General features: G+C 34.4%; 5 protein-coding genes across 5 annotated transcripts in view; 3 read left to right on the forward strand and 2 right to left on the reverse strand.

The window, feature by feature from the left end:
• Window positions 1–18,195, forward strand: part of LOC112053019 (uncharacterized) — a 146,940-nt gene that overhangs the window by 115,110 nt on the left and 13,635 nt on the right. The gene's annotated exons all lie outside the window — the stretch shown is intronic.
• LOC112053012 (gastrulation defective protein 1 homolog) lies at window positions 426–6,189 on the forward strand. Its single transcript, XM_052888119.1, has 5 exons — window positions 426–1,195; window positions 2,092–2,203; window positions 3,455–3,650; window positions 4,180–5,115; window positions 5,811–6,189. The coding sequence occupies exons 1-5, from the start codon at window positions 626–628 to the stop codon at window positions 5,998–6,000; spliced, it is 2,004 nt and encodes a 667-aa protein (XP_052744079.1). The 5' UTR covers window positions 426–625; the 3' UTR covers window positions 6,001–6,189.
• Window positions 7,666–11,395, reverse strand: LOC112053009 (39S ribosomal protein L39, mitochondrial). The gene is made up of 8 exons (XM_024092267.2): window positions 11,207–11,395; window positions 10,953–11,132; window positions 10,511–10,611; window positions 9,911–10,052; window positions 9,104–9,322; window positions 8,765–8,878; window positions 8,227–8,342; window positions 7,666–7,819 (listed from the first exon to the last, which is right to left on the reverse strand). Exons 1-8 carry the CDS (start codon window positions 11,277–11,279, stop codon window positions 7,742–7,744), a joined length of 1,023 nt encoding a protein of 340 aa, XP_023948035.2. The 5' UTR covers window positions 11,280–11,395; the 3' UTR covers window positions 7,666–7,741.
• On the reverse strand, window positions 12,418–13,315 carry LOC112053010 (EKC/KEOPS complex subunit TP53RK). The gene has a single exon (XM_024092268.2). It carries the CDS (start codon window positions 13,191–13,193, stop codon window positions 12,477–12,479), a length of 717 nt encoding a protein of 238 aa, XP_023948036.1. The 5' UTR covers window positions 13,194–13,315; the 3' UTR covers window positions 12,418–12,476.
• The window catches only part of LOC112053018 (coactosin-like protein), a 31,666-nt gene continuing 27,120 nt past the window's right edge, over window positions 13,650–18,195 (forward strand). Inside the window, exon 1 of the mRNA XM_024092276.2 lies at window positions 13,650–14,039. Coding sequence (XP_023948044.1) covers window positions 13,986–14,039 — 54 coding nt within the window. The 5' untranslated portion in view covers window positions 13,650–13,985. The remainder of the gene's footprint in view (window positions 14,040–18,195) is intronic.

Below are 18,195 nucleotides of genomic sequence, written 5' to 3' on the forward strand. Positions count from 1 at the left end.
GCAGTTGTGCGTGTGCCGATTTTCTTCCAATCTTCGATACTGCTTTTAGTATTTTAAAAATCTTTTAATTTATTTTATTAATTGATATTATGATGTTTGAACTTAATAAAAAAATCTTTGGTTTTCTATTACTCCACACTTCACAGAAATACTCGTATCGAATTGAAAATTTAGTTTATTTTATTTTTATATTTTTCATTAGTAACGTTTGGAAACTACCGTTAAATTGTTGCTACTCACATTAAATTTTTTTTGAAACGTCAATCATCAATGATCAATGACATTAATTGACATTTGCAATTGCAATTTGCAAATTGCAATCGCAAGACAAATATTTCTAGTCTATAGTGATCTGTGGACAAATACAAATACATTGTGATTTGTTTTGTGATATGTTTTTGCCTTTTTGCGACTTACGTTGCCATTATTTTACTGATACGAAAATAAATATTGTTGATTGGAGTCATAAAAATTTAACATCTATCTGTGTTAATTGTTTAACAGTGCAAAGTAGCACATTAAATACTTAGTAAAAACAACAAGAAACCGAAGGGACATTTTCGATTTCGAGTTTCGAGGTGGTAAGTGGTGGAGAGTAAGAAGAGACCACGAAGAGACAGTAAAAATGAGTAAGAAACCGATATCTTTTGGCAAGATCAGCTTCAACTTTACCAAAGGTAGCTTGGACGAGAACAAGGATGAATCTGCGTCGGGCTTCGGTACGTTTGGTCGCACTCCTATCCAAGAACACAAAGATATAGAGGAAATCGCAGAAGACTTGGAGAGCCAACATGTTCACCAAGTAATGGGCATTAAAAACTTCGGCAAGAAAGCGAAGAATTTTAATTTAGAAGAAATGATGGAGCAAGCCAGGAAGACTGCGCAGGAAGCGAATAAATTAAAAATGGAACAGCTATCAACAGAAAAAAGTGCAGATAAAAATGTCAACACAATGGGACCCCAGCCTACCCAATCGACACAGAAGAATGACAGTAATGATGAATCAAGTGATGATGACGACTTGATAGGACCAGCAATACCATCCAGTTTATTAGCCAAAGATCCTGACAAAGTCAATAGTGGTGATGAAGGTAAAAATGATACCACAAAGGGTGAAGAAGACAGTTATGATGAATTGAGCGGGTCGGATGATGATGAGTTGAGTTTGGAAAAACGAATACCAAACACCCATGAGGTAAATATTGAGTTTTTTTTTAAATTAAAATGAGCTGTTTTTCCCACTGGCTTCCCTAGGCTCTTGCCTGGAAGCAGTACCCCAGTTTTCTTAACATGCATCAACCAATGAGAAGAAAGAGCAGTATTTATAATTTTGAACTGGGCTAAGCTATTGCTTTTACTTTTTATTTTACTTTTATTGTTATAACTTTTAAGCTACTGGTCAACATATTTTGTCTTTTTCTAGTCATGAGATATGTTTTGGTGTATGTTAGGCTTACAGGTACATATATACAGAGTAAACTATATATAATGACATTAATGGAACTGTACATTTTATGGCAATAAAGAGAGTTGTTGTTAAATGGAAAGAAAAAAATGGATGAGTAAAACTTTATCAAAAATACACGTGATTTTCCTTGACTAGCCATGTTTACAGTTTTAAAGTTTGTAAGAGAATATGATTATGTATTAAGTCCAGACTTCTACTTATTAGTCATGGTCAATAACAATGTACAGCTTGTGCAGATTACCTTGACACCTGGCTCAAATTATGTTTGTACTGTGTTTGTATGGTTGTCATTGGTATCCAGGTGGCAAGTTAGTTAGCAGCGCACAAGTTATACACATGCAATCCCGATTTGTAAACAAAAGAACAAATTTCTTAGAAAGATTTTTCGACAGTTTTTTATAACCGCTTAGGCTAATAAAGCAACAAAAAAACTTGCACACTTGCATGGTTTTTAAATAATTTTGGCAACATAAAAGGTTTAAAAGGTAGGTAAGATAAGGTAAAAATTTATTGTTGTCATTATTGAGTGGGTCTAATGCTAAACCAATCAAAGCCATGTAATGTTGACACTTTAGTAAGTATGTCATTAAATTGAGTGGTATTCCAAAATTTTAATTTTTCAGGTCGAAATGCGTCATGGTACAAAAGCAGTAGTGGCTGTTGCGGTGGATCCGTCCGGTGCACGGCTGGCAACTGGATCTGTGGACTATGATGTGTCCTTCTGGGACTTTGCAGGTATATTTGTGTTTGTATCATCACTCGGATTATGAATAATCACATCTGTTAATAGTCTAATTTAGAAAGAAAGAAAGAAAGAAAGAAAGAAAAGTTTATTTAGAATACACATCATACAAAGAAAAGAGAGAAAAAAAAAAACAATAAATTAAATACATTGCAACTTGCATGATGTGATCCTAAAAGGGTCTCCACTCAGCATATTGCAGTGTCCGTAAGGATACCGCGCTGATCTTCCGTGGAACGGAAGACGACGTTTGGACGGTATCGAGACGTGCGGAGCGCCTCTAACAAACATCGACAAATATTAAAAGAAGACAGATACGTAAATTAAATACAAAAATATTACTAGTAGAAACAAGTGGTAAAAGTAAGCCAATTATAAATAATAATACAATAAATAAATGATAACATAATAAATTGGTAAATAAATATTATAATAAATTAAACAAAACAAAGGACCCATTACTTAAATGTTTTGAATTAAAAGATAATGTTTTCGAATTTTGGTTTTAAAAGTGGTCTTGGATATTTTTAAATTACGAAGAGGAGGAGGCAAATCATTCCAGCACTTTGTATTTTTTACAATTTAGATTGCAGATTTGAAGCAACATTGCTCTAGCTTGCCAAAAAAAATTATGTTCTTAATCACCAACAACTTAGGGGAATGCCTTTAAGTTTTATTTCACTGTTTCAATTTGTAATCTGATTTTTTATATTATGTGTATTTTCAACAGAAATAAACCATCAGTGGATATTAACGCCAATAATAAGCCAATAAATGGATAGACTATAATGTGACGTGACACATGAAGTGACTATCTGAAGTGACTTTGTTATCTGTACTTTTTTCTTGGAAGTTGTACGTTAAATAGACTAGTAAAGAAAAAGCTTGATCCAGTTTTGTGTGCTGACTTGTTGACTAATATCTGGGTTAGGTATATCTGAGCTACTAGCAGGGAAGCCTATCAGCTAATATCTTCAGATGTTCAAAGTGTTTTATGCACATTTGGGTTTTGGAATACGCTTCCCAAGTCTGTGCATCTTCTAGACAAACATGTTCCATCTTAGATCACATTCATATTTATCATCAGGTCAAACACTTGATAATGACAGATGATGATCAAACAGATGATAGTCTAGCCTTTGTACAGTTAGGTCTATGGCCTCGCGCCTACATACATTTGACGAACTATTACGACATAATTACCTAGACTACATTTAAAAAATCATCAATCATGGTTATTACAGGTATGGACTCATCAATGCGATCTTTCCGAACCCTCCAACCTTGCGAGAACCATCCCATCAAGGCTCTGCAGTACTCGGCGACCGGGGACTCCATATTAGTAGTGAGTGGATCAGCGCAGGCCAAGGTTCTGGACAGAGATGGGTTTGAGGTGCTGGAATGTGTTAAAGGAGATCAGTATATCGCTGATATGGCGAGGTTAGTTCTTTTTGTAATATTATGTATGTTATTTCTTGTTACATTTTGTTGCATTATATACAAAACGACTATTCAAGTATACCACAACTATTAGTTTTTGATTGAGAATTGGTTGCATTCTCGTACAAGAATATCTTTATTTGGCCCTCTTCCGCACCTGCTGTAATATTCCAACATTATTTCTTTCATTTAAAACGAAAATTATTAAAGGCAAATAAAATGATGATGATGATATAATCAATAAACATTTTAGAAAGGCGCAATAGTGTCTTTAGTTTCACCCTAATATCCAAAACCGCTAAACTGGTTTTTATATTAGAATTCAACAGATCTTATCTTGCAGCAATATAAGGTTTTTTTCATTCAGTTTTGCCTTTGAAAAAAAAAGAATGCTGTGCATTTGTGCAAACAAAATATATTTAAATCAATAAATAAGCCAAAATCATAACTAGTTCTAAAAATAACTTAAAGATATTTTTTTAATTCAATATACCTTTAAAACATAATATAGAATTTTGTTTGTTGACAGAACTAAAGGCCACACCGCGACATTGAACAGCGGTTGCTGGCATCCTCACATACGCGAAGAGTTCATGACGTGTTCCCAAGATGGCACCCTACGGCTCTGGCTCACAGAATCCCCCAAACAACACAAAAACGTCATCAAGCCCCGACAACAAGGAGGCTTGAAGACCAACCCCACTTCATGTGCATTTTCGAGAGATGGCAACACTGTAGCGTGCGGCTGCTACGATGGATCCATCCAAATGTGGGACCATAGAAAGAACTTTGTCAACACCACCGTAATACTACGAGATGCTCATCAAAAACAGAACGAAATGTCATGTATCTCTTTCTCATATATGGGATCTAGTTTGGTCAGTAGAAGCAACGACGACACCATGAAGATCTGGGATTTGAGGAACTTCAAAAAACCATTGAACACATTCGGCAATCTATTCTCTAGATACGAGCAAACTGATTGCAGTTTCAGTCCAGACGATTCTATGGTTTTCACCGGAGAGTCGTTAGACAGGAATCAAGATGTGGGTAGATTGAGATTTTACAATTCCAAAACTTTTGAGGAAGTGTTGAATTTAGATATAACAAAATCCCATGTGATCAAAGCGGTGTGGCACGCTAAACTGAATCAGATTTTCGTGGGATGCGGCAACGGTATAGTGAAATGTTACTATGACAACAAGAGAAGTTTGCGCGGCGCTAAACTCTGTATAGTCAAAACCAACAGGAAGAAGCAGTCGATGGAAGTTGTCAGTTCTCAACAAATAATTACTCCGCACGCTCTGCCACTCTTCAGGCAGGAGAAGTTGAGGACTAGTAAGAAGAAAATGGAGAAAGACAGACTGGACCCCATGAAGTCGAGGCGACCAGACTTGCCCATCACTTCAGGTCAGGGTGGTCGAGTTGCAGCATCTGGAAGCACATTGAGTTCCTTTGTGATTAGGTACGGGCTTTTTTTTTCATTTAATTTAAATATATATAAAAGCGACTGTAATTCGTGATATATTGAAAACCGCTAAGTAGACACCTGCTAAGAATTGATATGTATTGTCATATGCGGCCTCTAATCGGACGAAGTCTCGGGCGTCCCACATTTCGACTACAAATTAGTACTGCTATACAAATTGGGAAAAGCCCAGTGGATATGACCTCTGCCTCCGATTCCGGGGGGTGTGGGTTCAAATCCCATTTAAAAAATAAAAATATAACGTGTGCATTTTAAGAAATGAAAATATCACGTGTGTTTTTAAAAAATAAAAAATATCACGTGTGTATTTTAAGAAATAGAAATATCACGTGTCTCAAACGGTGAAGGAAAAACATCGTAAGGAAACCTGTGTATTTGAGAATTTTCTTAATTCTCTACATGTGTATAGTCTGCCAATCCCGTATTTGGATAGAACCCCTCTCATTCTAAGAGGAGACTCGTGCTCAATAGTAAGTCTAATATGGGTTCTTAATGATGATGACTGCTATAGTACACGACAGAGGGAGGGATATTAAACTATTGCTTATAACAAAGTCACATTTCGTACGAAACGATAGGAACTTTGCGGAAAAATAATCATATCAGTACAGACGGATGAGCTCTGTCACGGACTAATTTTTTGTAATGTAATTTGTATTTGTTTATTCCAGAAATCTCGGTTTAAGCAAAAGGGTAGACGACGACCAAGATCCCAGGGAGGCCATATTGAAATATGCGAAGGAAGCCGAAGAAAATCCCTTCTGGGTTGCACCAGCTTACAAGAAGACCCAACCAAAGGCTATATTTCAGGAAAGTGATGATGGACCCTCAGATGCCAAGAAACCAAAAACCGATAGCTGAGATACAAAAAAAAAATTTGAAATAAACGAGCTGACGCCTCGCGGTTTAACCCGTGTGGTTGCCGTTCCCGTAGGAATATGGGGATAATATATAGCCTTCCATGATAAATGGGCTATCTAACACTGAAATAATTTTTCAAATCGTACTAGTAGTTCCTGAAATTAGCGCGTTCAATCAAACAAACTCTTCAGCTTTATAATATTATAGTATTATAGATTAAATAATTAGGAATAAAACGATCGTCGTATGTCATCAAAAACCGAACTTAGTTTGTAAAAAGTCTTGAAAATCTGTCTTAGACACCAAGGAACCTTTAGTGAATAGCAGAGAAACAAAAAAAAATTAATTAGAAAGTTTAGGACTAGCAAAAGGATATAATAGAATGAATTGCTTGTAAACTATGCCTTCTTGAAATAAACAAATCTTGAATTAGGTTCAATTTAGAAAGTTGCATTTTGTAAAAGTAGGTAAATACAAAGTTGTTCTTATAAAAAAATCTTAATTATATTATTATCTGATCTGATAATAATACTAAAAATATTTAAATATCAAAGTGGTAGCATAATAGTTATTTATTGTAAATAAATTGTTTATAATATTATTTTAAGTATATCTCTATTTGTTTTGAACAAAATAAATTGTCTGAAAATAATTATTTGTTTTTATTTCTATTGCATTCTCTATTGAATCTGTGAAAACTGAAGCAGTAGATACCTGGTACCTATGTTGGTCATACAATTTTCAAGTAAAGAAAAGATGATTTCATAAATCGGGTGAAAACTGGCAACACCTAACCAGATGATGGATATGGAATTTATTAATACAAGAAAAGCAAGGAATTGTAGATTTACAAGACAACAAACTTATTTTTTATAAGCTGCTTGTTTTTTATTTGGTCAAATAAATGGTAATGCGAACAGATCTACCAAATTACCTGTACTATACTACAGCCTTTCTTGATTGATACTGTTTAACAACAAATAAATTAGAAATGAAGGTAGAAAACGCCTGTCATTTCATAACTTATTTATTTTAAACTAGGTATGGTTTGTTTTTTAAAATGTTATATAAAATATATTAACCATACCTAATTGTTCTAAGCTTTATTTTCATTAATATTTAAATTTATTTTCATTAATATAAGAACAAGTCAATTACAATTATTATTAGGTGTGAAATGACTAGTGATTTTTACCCTCATTTTTAATTTGTTTGTTGGTAAACAGTACTCATCAAGAAAGACTGTAGTATAGGTGGACCTTTGCTGTTTTGGAGTTTCTCGAATACATCTCGTGTATCTTCTGCAAACGACATTTTCTTGACCTATTTAGTGTTATCATAAGTCAATATTATGATAATACTAAATACGTCAATAAAATCTAAGTTATTTAACGAAATCGAAAAGTAAACATTAGATATCGATTCATTGTCTATATTATAAAAAAACGATTTTCGATTCAAATCCTTGTATCGATTGTAAAACTAAGTAAATAATCGACTTAAACGAAACATACCTAAATATGAGACATTATTTCGGAATTCTAGTAAATAGAAAGCAATCATATAAGGCGTGGTAATCACTTAAGAAAAGTATTTAGGAATGCTTCGCTGAACAGCTTGTATCTAGTTCAATATAACTTAATGGTTCTGGTAAATAAAATTCAATTAAATATTAAATTATTTTAATCTCTATTGTTTCCTTATTTTAAAACTACCTACAATTCTTATGATAATACACGCGTTATGCTCTAGCAGCTATACTTTCATGTGCCGGTTCCCGCGTATCTGCAAATGGGTTGATTGGTGAACGAGCTGAATTCTGAAAAGAAAAATAATATATTTTTTCGTCATTAACATTCGTAAGTAATGAGATTATAGTCTGGCAAAAAATATCAAAAAACTTGACGGCCACTAATCTTATAGTCATCAAGTAATAAAGATTTTTCTTTTTTCATTCATTTTCAAAAAGTACTTGGAAAAGATCTTTTTTCCCATCTATGACGGTTTCTACGTCGCTCCATACCGGAACACTTGATCGCTTTGCGGTAAGTTGTCCGTAGGGTGGTAACTAGCCACGGCCGAAGCCTACCACCAGAACTGACCTGAGCCTTTAGAAAATGTAAAATCCTAATTTGACCTGTACCTCTCTAGGTCCTGGCTTCAATTCCCAAGAGGTCACCAAAACATTGACCAATTTAGGAGGTCAGCGAGTAATGATATAGTTACCAGTTTCTTAGCCCTCTCAATGAGCAAGGAGAAGGCGAAGTGGTTGAGTATGACACCGGTGGGCAGAGCTACACCCTGGAACCGGTATAGCTGCTTCACCTCACTGTCGTTCGAGCCTGATAGACATAATTTAAAAACACAAATCAAATCAATCATTTATTTGCATAAAACATGTGGTTGAAAAAGACGACAAATAATTCAAAACATGCACAATGTTTTCGCTTAAAGGGCGTATATATATATTTCGTATTGTTTTTATGAAAAAAATTTACAAAAAATGAAGGTCTTTCCATACAAATTTTCAACCCCTATTTCACCCCCTTTTATTTTTATTGTAGGGTCAAAAAGTACCCTATGTTTTGCTCCAAGGTCCCTTTTACCATTATAAAAAATTCATCTTGATCGGTTCAGCCATTTAGCCGTGAAAGGGTAACAAACAGACAGACAGACTTACTTTAGCATTTATAATATTAGCATAGTTATACTAATTTTATTCTTTGATCCTTTGTCTGTACCAATTACCTACAGTAATGCTCACCTGTGAGTTTGTGTACAGCTGTGACGGCCACCTTGCCGACCTGCCCTGTGTTGCCAATTAAAGGCCCCTTGGAGATGTCCACGTGCTTGTCCACTTTGTACAGCGTCACTTTGCCTGCAATTGGACGTTGATACATTTAGCTGAACTAATGGATAACCATAAACAACATATTTCACAACGGAACCTGAGGAACCTCAGGGAGGGAACATAAGGAATATGAAACACATTTAATATGGTCATGTAATTGAGGGGAATTTCAATTAAATGTTGTCCTTGTTTATCAACCTAAGGAATAAATGTTAAGAGAACTTTTAATTTTAAATTTAGCAATAATCTCACCATTAGCCTTAGCAATGCTGGGTATCTGAGTGGTCTTGTGCGGGTTGTCCACAAACATCTCGAGGGCTAACTCCTCGGACACATCCAGCCTCTCCACCGGCAGCTTCTGTCTGCAGATCCTTATGTACTCTGCGCTCAGGGTGTGCAGCTCCTGGGATGTGGGTCTCCAGTCAGGTAGTGTTGGCAGATCCACATCATATATGAAGGAGCCACTGCGTACTGGAAATGAGACAAAATATCTTAGTGTTTCATGAAATAGTGTTTCTACAGCCTCTGTGGCGCAGTGGTATGTGTGTTGGATTTACAAGAGGGAAATTCTGGGTTTGATGCCCAACTGGGTTGATTGAGGTTTTTTTGATTGGTCCAGGTCTGGCTGGTGGGAGGCTTCGGCTGTGGCTAGTTACTACCCTGCAGCAAAGACGTACCACCAAGGGATTTATCGTACCGGAACAATGTTGAGTAGAAACCGAAAGGGGTGTGGATTTTCATTCTCTGCCTAACAAGTTAGCCTGTTTCCATCTTAGATTGCATCATCACTTACCATCAGGTGAGATTGCAGTCAAGGGTTAACTTGTAAAGAATAGAAAAAAAGTAATAATAACTGTGTGTTTGTACCTAATGTAGATTTTACTGCAGTTAGGCTAAAGGCAGGTTCTAGTAAGTCTGTAAGCAAGTTATAGAGATTTATTGCTAGCACTTCTAAAGCATTTAAACAAACCATACTGCCATCTTTAGTTAGTTAATTTGATAGGTTTGATATTTATTCACTTTATCCCACTTTGTCTTAATCATTAAATGAGTGCTCACTATCAGGTCCAGGGAAACTGTGCAGTGCAACTGGCACTGTGCTCTTGAATGCCACACTAGCACATGCGCCCAGCAGCAGGGAGCATGTCCGCCAGAACGCCTTGTTGACTTGCTGCGGCTCAGCTATGTTGAACGATTGAAACTGTAAATATTAACAATGTCATAAATAAATGGCTTAGGTTTTTGCTACACATCTAATATCCTCTAGGGAAATCTCACACTTTTTTGAGCTATATTCTAATAGTATGTGCAATGGACGCTTTTTAGGCAACAACCTTTTTTCTCTGCAAAAAATGATTTAAAACCATACTTGGAAACTTGAGGGGATGGGGGTCTTAATTATTTTAGGCCTTTTTACACACAATACATAATTCAAAGAGCCGATGGACGTTGGTATCCCAAGGTGCTGGAATTGTGACCCCACTATGGACCAAGGACATCAAGCGGTTTGCAGGGACCAGCTGGAAGCTGGCTGCTCGGGACTATAATGTTCGGAAGTCCGAAGTTGGAAGATGTCCTGTCAAGATGGCCTGTGTCCAACAGTGGACGTCTGATAATGATGATAATGAACAGGCCTTTTTAAAGCATTATTAAACTCACTTCCAATGTGCAGCTTTCTGTGAGTGGTCTGTGCATGTCCCAGTGCAGTGTGCCGTCCAGCAGGGCCAGTGCACTCATCTCTGTGTGCCACTCACTGAAATCTGCAACAGTAATACAACAAATATAGTAGAATAGACACACGTTCTCAATCTATTGTGTTTACCTCCTTCGAGAATATTATTAAGAATATTCCAACTTTTTATCCTTTTTTTCTAAGAAGTTTTTAGCTGTAGCTCAGCTCAGTTGCAAAGCAAGTTGGTGGTGTCACACTTCCATGCCTCAGAGAGCATGCAAATTCGTTGTTCCTAGTCTATATTAATTAACTGATAATGATGGAGAATCAGAGATTATGAGGATCAACCTAGCTGTTTATATAAATACTGATAACAAGGTTTTATGACGCTGTTATAGTTCTGAAAGTGAATTTGTATCATCAACTTACGCCTCGCACAGTCATAGGGAGTGGAAATGTCTTTATTCATAATCAAAGTACAATCCTTGGGTACACCTTTGTAGTTCACTTCTATTTTCTCAATTCTCCCAACTTTCTCATGTTGACGCTTCTTTTCTAACACAAAAAGGTGGTTCCGACGTTCCACGGCCTCTTCCGTACTTAGACATCCTGAAATACACAGTTAAAACATAATTATGTTCAAACAATAACCAAAAGACAAACGTTTTAAAAAGTAATATTACTTATTGAAGATAAACATTTAGCGCTAGTATTTAAAAGCAACGATTTCGAAATACTTAACGCGTGCTGTTTCATTTTTAATAAAATGCGATTTGTGTTGAAAAAAAGTCTCAAATAATTTACAAAAACAAACTTTATTTGATGTTATTAAAATTGAGGTTATTTTCGAAAATCAAAACAATGAATACTGAGTGACAGTGACAATTAATTTTAAATGTTACCATAAGTTTATAACTTTAAAGTGCATTATTCGCATTACCGGTTTTTCATTACACCGGTTTTTACATAAAAGATTATTGATGTTATCAACAACAGCATTTTTTTATTTAAAAAAAAAATAGTCCTCCGCATCCGCACTTTTACCCGCTCATTTCCTTGGGTCCCATTTCCGTATTTCCATACGGAGATAAAATATTGCCTACTAGCGCACCCGCGACTTCGTTCGCGTTTAATTCTTCTTTTTTTACAATTTTGACCACAAATGGAACCACGAATTTTTCTGGAATAAAAAATTTTACTTCTCTGACCCAGCTGTAGATAACATTTTTTTTAATATAGAGTCTAGTAGTTTCTTACATAATCGTAGCTAATCATTACAAACAAATAAAAATCAAACCATACCTCTTTACAACATTAGATAAGACCAGAACTTCTTCAACAGTTATATCTTCTACTAAGGTTATTTCAATAGCTTATAATTTTTTTAACAAGACATCAAATGTTTGGAAAAAAAAACCATTATTAAAAGACAGGATCTCTACTGCACTGCTAGATACGCCTATATCAAATCAATGCTTAAAACTGTATGTGTGGTGTAGTAGGATGCCTGTTTTTTCCCATCAAGTTTAATAAATTGTAGTCTAGTGAAAAACTATTGACCATGAAACAAAATTCTTTAGCCCTCCCTCTCAATGTCTGTTCGCCACACCTTTTTAGTAACACATACTTATTACACTTTTAGTAACACATTCAGTAGCTTACTCTCCAAATCAAGCAAGCTTAAAGAAATTTTTACTTAGAAATTTAGTTTAGTAACTATTATTTTCTTACTGTAACAATAGAAGTAGTTACTCTTAATCTTAGTCACATATGTCCAGTAAGACACAAGTGTTATAGTAAAATACAAATCAAATAATTTAACATTTGGAATCTAAGGCCACAGCTTTTTTATTTTTAGTTAGTGATGTATCAGAAAACAAATAAAACCCAATGAGAAAACATAGGAGGTTTATTACATACATTTATTTATATTTACATAAAAGTTCCATGTATTTAGCCTACCATAGTTCTCTTTCTTCCTCGAGCCCTAACATCTTCATACTTGCTGATAATTTCTTTTATATTTTTCTTACTATAACTTTTATAGGCTTCAAATATTCGGCTGAAAAGATTTGGATAATCATTGTGTGTGCTTATCAATGCCCGCTCGAGCACATACAAATCAACTCCTTTATCTTCCACACTTGTATCAATGAAGGATAAACCAAAATCTATAATTACTAATTCTATATTACTGTGATTCAACCACTTTGTGTTTTCTGCTATGTTACTAGGATCTTTTTCTATAAGCAACATATTAGATGTAGTTAGATCGCCATGTATTATGTTATTTTCATGCATTTTCCGAACTGTTCCACCTATTAAGTCTGCATACACATCCAATGTATTCATATCTCCCTGGTTGGTAGTACTTTTCAAGTTTATAATAAAGTCTTTCACTGTTATACTATGCTCAAAATGTTCCATATAAATTCGTCGTCGTTCAAAATCTACTAAATACAATGCTGGTGTCTTAACCCCCGCCGTTTTACACCGCACAATAGATCTCGCTTCGTTTTTGATACGTTCTTTAGTTATCGAAGTATCCAAGTCTGGATGTCTGTAATTCTTTTTAAACCTCTCTTTAATCAAAGTCGGTTTTCCGAGGTAATTGCAAATGTACAGCTTTGCTTCAGCACCTTGTTTTAATATCTTTAATTCTGCACTCATTGTGCTTGTGCTGAATATTTAAAAGTTAAAACTAACCTAACATAATAATAATAAGAATCCAATTAGGAATTTACGCGAAACTGGAAACTTTTAGTTTTAATATGTTCACAAAACTATTATTTTAATTTATAATAGACTTTAACGTTTTACTTAAAAAATACAAATACAATGCCGCATTGCCGTCCCATATTCTGACAGTGACGTTGACGGATGATACTTGACATTGATAATTTTGACAACTACGAATAACAAATGTCAGTGCCGTAAAGAAAATAAATAAAATAAAATAATAACGCAAGCAACATTAAAAAGTATGTAAAAAAGTCAATATTTTTTAAACAAATATAACAAAGTAAACAAATTAATTTAAGCAAAGGAATTGAAAAAACAATCTGTGAAACGGAACGTTTCAATAAGATACTACAAAATCATCGTAGAAGAGCGGCACTTTACATACAACAGCAGTTGTTGCTGTATCAACTTTCTATACATAGTATGACAGCACTATTTCACTCGCTGGAGAGTAAGGGAGGCTGTGTGGGCGTTTGATATTGGTTGCACCCGCGCCGGTAGTCCGCACGACTAAACGATACAGTGACCGCCTAATTTCCCCAAAATATTTAATGGAAACTGTGATTTAGAGACATTATTTACAATCCAGTGCCATCCCTAATCGACTGCGAAACTTAAGAACTATAAAAGTGCATTTACGAAAAATTAAAAGCAATAAAATATTAAAATCCTTTTTTAAGTGCATACTTTTTAGTGTAAATTAATTATTAAAAAGTGAAAATGTCTGTGGAAGGATTGGAATACGACAACATTGTACAGAATGGGCCAAAGAAAGTGAGTTAAATATATTTTTTGTTTTTAACGTTTAATGAAATAGCCATGAAAGAGCCGTACATACGTTCAGTTAGTCATGGCTTTGCCTTGTCGCGCCGTATTGATATGCGAGGGGGGGTGAAGTGGCATGCTATAGAAATGTCTGGGTGCATTTTCGTAGATATAGGTAGCATTGCAGGCGTGCCTGTATGTATCCCGCTAATGTGATTTCAGTTTGATGGAAATCTATTAACGTATGCGGGGAAGATGAGTATGCAATAAACAGAGTTATAATTTTCTTGACTTTTTTACGTATATTGTCAGTGTTTTTATTAAAGTTTTTCGCGACGTTCTAATTAGAATCTTATTAATTTATTTACATTTTTAATTATTTAATAAATAACTTTATGGACAACTATTTAAAAAAATCTTAATCAATAGGATTTTTTTAGAAACCACTACTTAAAGTTATTGCCGACTTATTATTTTTTTATGTAGGATATATATTTACGATATAGGTATATTTTAATAACTTTGTTTAATTGGGTACTTACATTTTTGTTAATAAATTTTTAAACGAATGAACCAACAAATCGGGTAACAATTTTTTTCGGAATATTCGGTATATTATACTGGTAATATGTACCTATATAACAGATATTTCTAAATAACTTGTTGTTAGGTAGTTTCATAGATTAGTGCGAACAATCTAATGGTAGCCACTTACCATTCGATAAGTCTACATGCCTGCAGCTTGACGTCCGATAAAACTTATCGTGTGTTGGTCACGATCAGCATGATTTCATGCACATCGCGACCAACACACGAACAGTTTTATCTGCTATCAAGTCGTTAACGCAGGCACGTGAGATTACTTGATCGTCAGTGGCTGACAGAAGTAATCAAGATAACAGTCTACTTGAAGAAGACCTACTGCTACTATAGGTATCGTACGTACAGGTACGTATTTACCTATTTTTGGCTACACTTCTTTAATTAGCCAAGTGACCAAAATTTCATTTAAAATTGTAGAGACACTTTACTCTGTATTAATATATTTTATAAGTACAACTAATACGTGGGTATGTGTTTTTAATGGTAGGTACAATTTCTGAATTAAATTTAATTTTTATTTCGTCGGTAACAAAATATAGAAAGCGATTTGAAAGCTATTCAAAATCACAATTTTCCCACCAAAAGTATGGGAACGCTGAGATTAAACAGTTAGTTCCAAGAGATTTTATTAGTGAAACGGTACAGCTATGAACAATGGACGGCCGAGATCTGAACAAATTGTGGCGCTAATTTGGTAGTACGCAAATCTCTAAACATACTTAGACATTTTTTTAATATCTCATCTGGTAAGTAAAAACTAAAAATATGGTGTAAGATAGTGGACAAGAAAATTCGAGACCGTTTGAGAAAATACTCATTTATATGTATTTTATGAATCTACATAGCTCTGACATAGCGATGAAAATTGAACACCCACCTGATGTTTTTAATTTCTCATTTATTCGGATTACTTAGGTAGATAGTTAAAGCCTTATTAGCTCCACGGTTATGAGCTGGGACTTAACCGGTAACCCGGCAGGGCTTAGATTACGATTAAATGGAAAGGGAACATATAATATTATTCATGTTTAAAAAGACATGTACTGTAAAATAATACATATAGTAAAAAAAATGAAACAGTATTTACAAATTGATGTTCCAAATCAGTAAAGCTACAGTTATCGTTATAAAAAGCATGAATGTGAAACACACCCACGTCGGTCATGGGTCGACGAACAGCCATGCATCAAACACTTTAAATATAGTCTCGATCATTGTGTGTTTTTATATCACAAACAAACAAAAAATCTACTTTATTATCTACCTACCTTATTCCTAAAGCCGCTTACGAAAGCACTTTTTGCAAGGTCAAACTGGATTTTTTATTGCACTATATTTAGTACAATTAAAATACTTAATTTTTTGAAAATGTTAAATTAAGTAGTCGATCGTTGTTTCCTAAAATACGAAATTGAAACCAAACAAGTGTCCCTGAATAAGTATTCTAATTTCTATCCAATTAGTCTTAAGATACATTACTTAACATTATTATTTTTTATCCACGCCCAGTTCATTTATCAATGGCTAAGATATTTACATACCATGGATTTTAATGGTCCTCATAAAAATGCTATGCCTGAAATATCTTTTCGCGATTAAATCATAAATCTTCTCACTTCTATTTGATTAGATTTATCTCTCGACGCTCAACGAGTCGCAAAGTTTAAGTGACAATATGCGGGGCACATAATTTATTAGTTGTATTCTGAAGAGCTTCTTGAGCTCATTCCACCGTTGGCTTTCTCGACTCAGAAACATATTCCACCCTCACTACTTGGATGCCTGTTTGCCTGATGTTGCTCCACCAACCGTATTAAGTAGAACCATCTTCCATCTATAGTGTTCCTAAATAGCTAACACTTGGGGTTATTCAAAGGGCGCATAAACAAGTCCCTAAAAGGGCGACATCGCATCGGTGACACCTTTGTTGTTGCAGTTGTTCATGGTTAACAGAGGCGTTGTGTTTGAAAGTCCCTGCAAAAAGCCTTTGCCTTACTGTGGACGTCTACTAGCTGGTGATAATGATATCTATCTCATTACCATCATCATATCATATGATGCCGGTTCAATGCAAGTTTCACTCATTTATTCTTTGTCCAACCAAAAGACTTAAACTCCAGTTTTTTTTTCCCCTGTTGAAGAAACTTACACCGGAAAATAAAATGAATCACGAAATTGCTAGAGTGATTAAGGCGTTCCGGTGCGATACTATTAGCATGTGAGGGATATGACGTCATGAGTGATACACTAACTCCTGGAGATTATTTTATTATAACAACCAAAGTCCTAATACCTAATACTACTCTAATTTCTCTGAATTTGCGAGGTACGTGCACCATTTATAATTCATCCATAGTGAATATAGTTTGATCATAATCTAATCGGAATCTAATTAATTAAAAAAATAGAGACAACTATAATCATTACACTACAAAATAGATCATTTTCACCTTCAAACTTTGAAACCACAAATTTTTCTTCATCTGTGGTTGAACTAAATAAGGTAGTAGGTATTTTATTTATATTTAACAACTTACCTCTTCGGTTGACGCAGCATACAAGATCTACGTTTTGTTCAGATTCACGTAAGTAGTAAATGCTATGATTGCTTCATTATATTTCTTGTTCTAAATATTACAGATGTTTGCAAGAAATACGTATCCAATTAGTTATCTTACATTGCTAGGAAGAAATGTAGAATTACTACTTACAAAAAAAGTTGTAGCTGTTACTTATTTGACTTGAGAGATCCAATAAGATCGCAACTCTACGATAAATAAGTACTATTACTACTAGTAATACTATTTGATTTATTTTCATTTGATTAATAAAAAAACCATTTTTTTTGTTATTAACAATCACTTTAGTTTTTTAAAGTGTTTATTATTGAACTAGGCAAATTGAAGTAGGAAAAAAAATGCCAGTTACCTTGTTTTTATTGACCACTGTATAAAAAATATTCTCATGTTTCTGTCACAATAGTTTCTTACTTGTAAAAAATATGTTCTAAAGTTAACTTTAGATAATGTCACAAATGGCGAAGTTATGTTTTATCTGTAACAAATTTAAAATTCGAACAGCGATTCTTGTGTAGATTCAAGTTTAAAAGCCGAATACCGGTCAATGACCGCGCCTGCCTACGTACGTAAAACGTAAAAGTTATAGTTGATTGATCTTCAATGTTTGTTGTTTACATATAAATATATATCTACATAATACATACCCCGTACCGGTGTTTAGGTTGGTATTGCAGCTTGAGGTTCGGGGCTTGGGTAAGGGTCAGAATTTTTTTTGGACATTATTTTTTTAGAAAAATTAAATCACTGCAAGCTTGAAATCTCGTAAAATACATGTTTCAATCCCTTAGCTTAGCATTTTGGCTGTAAGGTAGGTATTTTATTTATGGACGATTCTGGCTTAACTTTTATTTTTTTATTAGAATATTTTAAAGGTCTTAAAATACTTTACATAAGTTTCCCTATATATATATTGTCTATGGTTTCAAATTCCATTAAATGATGATAAAGTACAGTGAAACAATAGGTGGGATTGGTGGGAATAT

This window comes from Bicyclus anynana, chromosome 2, assembly GCF_947172395.1.
Source record: "Bicyclus anynana chromosome 2, ilBicAnyn1.1, whole genome shotgun sequence".
NCBI lineage: Eukaryota > Metazoa > Arthropoda > Insecta > Lepidoptera > Nymphalidae > Bicyclus > Bicyclus anynana.

Coding starts and splice junctions, on each gene's coding strand:
- LOC112053012 (XM_052888119.1), top strand. CDS start 626: ATGAGTAAGAAACCGATATCTTTTGGCAAGATCAGCTTCAACTTTACC. Junction 1,196..2,091: donor GAATACCAAACACCCATGAG/GTAAATATTGAG, acceptor TTAATTTTTCAG/GTCGAAATGCGTCATGGTAC. Junction 2,204..3,454: donor GTCCTTCTGGGACTTTGCAG/GTATATTTGTGT, acceptor TGGTTATTACAG/GTATGGACTCATCAATGCGA.
- LOC112053010 (XM_024092268.2), bottom strand. CDS start 13,193: ATGAGTGCAGAATTAAAGATATTAAAACAAGGTGCTGAAGCAAAGCTG.
- LOC112053009 (XM_024092267.2), bottom strand. CDS start 11,279: ATGAAACAGCACGCGTTAAGTATTTCGAAATCGTTGCTTTTAAATACT. Junction 10,053..10,510: donor CAGAAAGCTGCACATTGGAA/GTGAGTTTAATA, acceptor TAATATTTACAG/TTTCAATCGTTCAACATAGC. Junction 8,879..9,103: donor CAGCATTGCTAAGGCTAATG/GTGAGATTATTG, acceptor GTCCAATTGCAG/GCAAAGTGACGCTGTACAAA.